Genomic DNA, 3,454 nt, shown 5'->3' with positions numbered 1-3,454 from the left:
TGGAAACAAATTCAAACAATGAATTACGTTCGTGACTGTGGTGGAAACAATGAATCACGTTCGTGACTGTGGTGGAAACAATGAATCACGTTCGTGACTGTGGTGGAAACAATGAATCACGTTCGTGACTGTGGTGGAATCAATGAATCACGTTCGTGACTGTGGTGGAAACAAAGAATCACGTTCGTGACTGTGGTGGAAACAATAAATTCGTGAGAACTAAATAATCCAATCAATTCTGTGCAGTGGGTTCGTTATACAGCAGTGGGGGATTGCTATAACTAGAAACGGACAGAAAAGGGATCGTAATAATACTAGCAAATAACTGTTCCTTAAATTCTTTAGGCGCACCCTGAGTGGACGAGGTAGATCTGGTTTTTTCCATCGCAAGTATACCAATGCAACGATGCCACTACTGCTTACGATCCATCTGAAGAATCCATAGTAATCCAGCAGCGAATAAATATCGTCACTGAACACCAACAGGTATACGGATGTGATGAAAGACTGAAACAAATGTCAAAGAAAACCGCATTTAATGGCAGGCATTATATATATATATATCTGATATATATATATATATATATATATATATATATAGTAAAAATTATATATACGTGTATATAGTATATATAGGGCCTATAGGGTATATATAGCCTATAGGGCCTATAGGGTATATATATAGTAAAAATTAGATGTACGTACAATCACACACGATCACCCATGTAGGCCTAGATAAAAACACAACGTGTAAAAAATAGGAATAGAGTGTTTAAATTTTAATATGTGAGCTTTCGAGAAGTAGGTTCCCTATATCTCTTCATCAGGCTTTAAACTGACATTAGAATGGAACCGTTTATTATAAAACAAAAGTATTTTTGTTTTATATTAAACGGTTCTATTTTAATGTCTATACCAATTACCTTGTCTAATTATACGAGGTAATAGATTGTATTTATCTCTTAATCAGTTAATTAAGTTTACAGCGTAAGTTACAGCGTAAGTTACAGCGTAAGTTACAGCGTAAGTTACAGCGTAATTATCGTTATACATACCTATAAGATACTCTAACTTATTTGGGTCCACCAAGGTTACCAGATTAAATTAAATATAGAAAAGTACAAAGGTCAAAAAGAAAAGGTCAAGATCATTTCTAATATCAAGGCTAAAAGAAAGGTGAAAGAGAAAAAGATCAATGCCAATATCAATGACGAAGTCAAAGGGCAGCATCAAATATAAATGCTAAATTGTAGGCCCCAGATGAAGCCACAGAGGCAGATGATACCACTTGTTAAAGGTCAACTGATTTAAAGCTATATAACTCTGCCAAGTATAATTTGTTTTCCAGACTATTTAGACGTAAACGTGACCGTTTTAATTATAAAATAAGGAACGGCCATGTTTTACACAGAGTATCATTGCAGGGAAAGGCGTGTAGCGATGAACGCTGAGCATTCCTATGACGGAAGGCATGTGTCCTCCGTCCCTAGCACTCACGAAATATAACCTGTTATAACAAAAACGACTTGGTTGCGGATATTTGCAATATATGATATTGTAATGATAACACTGTATCGTTGAGCTGATACGGTTCTGATAGACGGTTAACTGCTGACAAGATAAGAATTATCTACTAATAATAACACGCGCCATAATAATAAAGAATGAGACACGCTTAGTAGATAATAACGTTATTAGATTTGTTAAGAATAAGGCAGCAGGTGAGTTTAATACCTATGAATTTTACAGTAACGTAACCAAAAATAGCGCATGAAAGAACTGATACAGATGTGTTTATTTCTTACCTTCCTGCCGTGAATATGTTAGAGTTGAGACTTCCCATCACAGAACACATTACCATTATTGGCATAATGATTGATATAGGTCCCATAGTTCGTTGCGCAAATACCTAAAATCACACGAGAGGTTTGCGATTTTATACATGCTTGGTGCCCGGTATCACATGTACCGCTAAGTAGTAGTTAAACTCATTTGGGCCGTGATAATAACGTAAACCAAACTAACGAACGCCACGTCTGACATTTTGTTCACGTAACCCCCTCATCATTTTCATGGAGCATTTTAATTCATAGCGAGTCGTCTGTGATCCCGATTCAATATAGGTTCATACCGCATATGCACGTATTTGTTCTGTCTCTATTGGGCGCAATAAAACCGTGAACTACTTGAGTTGAAAATTCGCATAGCCAACGTAAATGCCACAGATTATTCTTAAGCAGTGAGTCGACGACCAAACAATTTTTATTTTGACAGTACAGCATGGTAAACATCTTGGTGGTGCACCTAACTATACTACGTTTTATTTACTAAACAGATATGAATGATTAGATAAGTCAAATAAATATTGACAGTTATTTTACTAGCTGTATGAACATATGTACGTTCGTCGCAAGCAGTTGTTCGAATAAGCACAATCTATAGTCAAGTTTCCGAAATACGATTTTCCTGAACAGGTTGTAAATCTTCAGAGAATCTCGCTTGGTTGTCATATAATTATATAAATCGTCACTAACCGCAGCAACTAAGCAGTTAAGTAGCTTACCGCAGCAACAGCATTGCTTGTCAATACTTCTTCTTTTGTAAGAACCGTGAAGTAAGCAATGTTGGCTAATGTATACGCAGTGGTCACGATAGCTATGGAAATGTATATCGTCCTTGGAAGATCCCTGTAAGGAAGCATTATCTTTTCCGATTTCAGTGTGTTATATTTTGGCATGATAACAATAATAATAGTCCTTTACTAAAATAATAGCGAATATAAAAGTATGCAATTATTTACCAATTTATGGTCATTTATAAGAACGCGCCTACGTTATTTAATGAAATGTAAGTATTAGGTTTAACCTAGTGTCCCTTTATATCTGTATAAAGGGACTCTAGTTTAACCTAAAGCGGGCAGCACACTTCACCATTTTCGTTGCTCCTACAGGAAATTTTCGTGGTCGGCAATTTTTGTGGCCGTTAAAGCGGGCAGCACACTTCACCATTTTCGTTGCTCCTACAGGAAATTTTCGTGGTCGCCACAAAAATGGCCAAGTGTGCGGGGGCCGGCAACGACCACTCACCACGGAAATTTAAGCTGGCAGCACACTTCACCATTTTCGTTGCTCGTACAGGCAATTTTCGTGGTCGCCACAAAAATGGCCAAGTGTGCGGCAACGACCACTCACCACGGATATTTAGTGGTGAACATGAGTTGCCGAGAATCAAACCGGTTTGATTTCTCACCACGAAAATTGCTTGTGGTGGCAACTTGTGGTGAAGTGTGCTGTGACGCCGCAACGGCCACAAAAATTGCCGACCACGAAAATTGCCTGTACGAGCAACGAAAATGGTGAAGTGTGCTGCTAGCTTTAGTGGTGACCACGAGTTGCCGAGAATCAAACCGGTTTGATTTCTCACCACGAAAATTGCTCGTGGTGGCAACTTGTGG

At 38.0% G+C, this 3,454-nt stretch overlaps 1 protein-coding gene across 2 annotated transcripts in view; it reads right to left on the bottom strand.

Moving 5' to 3' along the window:
- Positions 1-3,454, bottom strand: part of LOC106811092 (Y+L amino acid transporter 2-like) — a 9,790-nt gene that overhangs the window by 3,118 nt on the left and 3,218 nt on the right. The window contains exons 4-7 of one of the 2 annotated variants that reach the window (XM_014814622.1): positions 2,564-2,687; positions 1,806-1,909; positions 1,408-1,507; positions 352-507 (exon numbers count right to left, since the gene is read on the bottom strand). In XM_014814622.1, the coding sequence (XP_014670108.1) occupies positions 352-507; positions 1,408-1,507; positions 1,806-1,909; positions 2,564-2,687 (484 nt within the window). The remainder of the gene's footprint in view (positions 1-351; positions 508-1,407; positions 1,508-1,805; positions 1,910-2,563; positions 2,688-3,454) is intronic. The other variant, XM_014814623.1, reaches the window with a different exon arrangement.

The sequence above is a fragment of the Priapulus caudatus genome, unplaced genomic scaffold (assembly GCF_000485595.1).
Source record: "Priapulus caudatus unplaced genomic scaffold, Priapulus_caudatus-5.0.1 Scaffold503, whole genome shotgun sequence".
Lineage (NCBI taxonomy): Eukaryota > Metazoa > Priapulida > Priapulimorpha > Priapulimorphida > Priapulidae > Priapulus > Priapulus caudatus.
The sequence above is the reverse complement of the archived record's forward strand: the minus strand, read 5'-3'. Positions and strand labels throughout refer to the sequence as shown.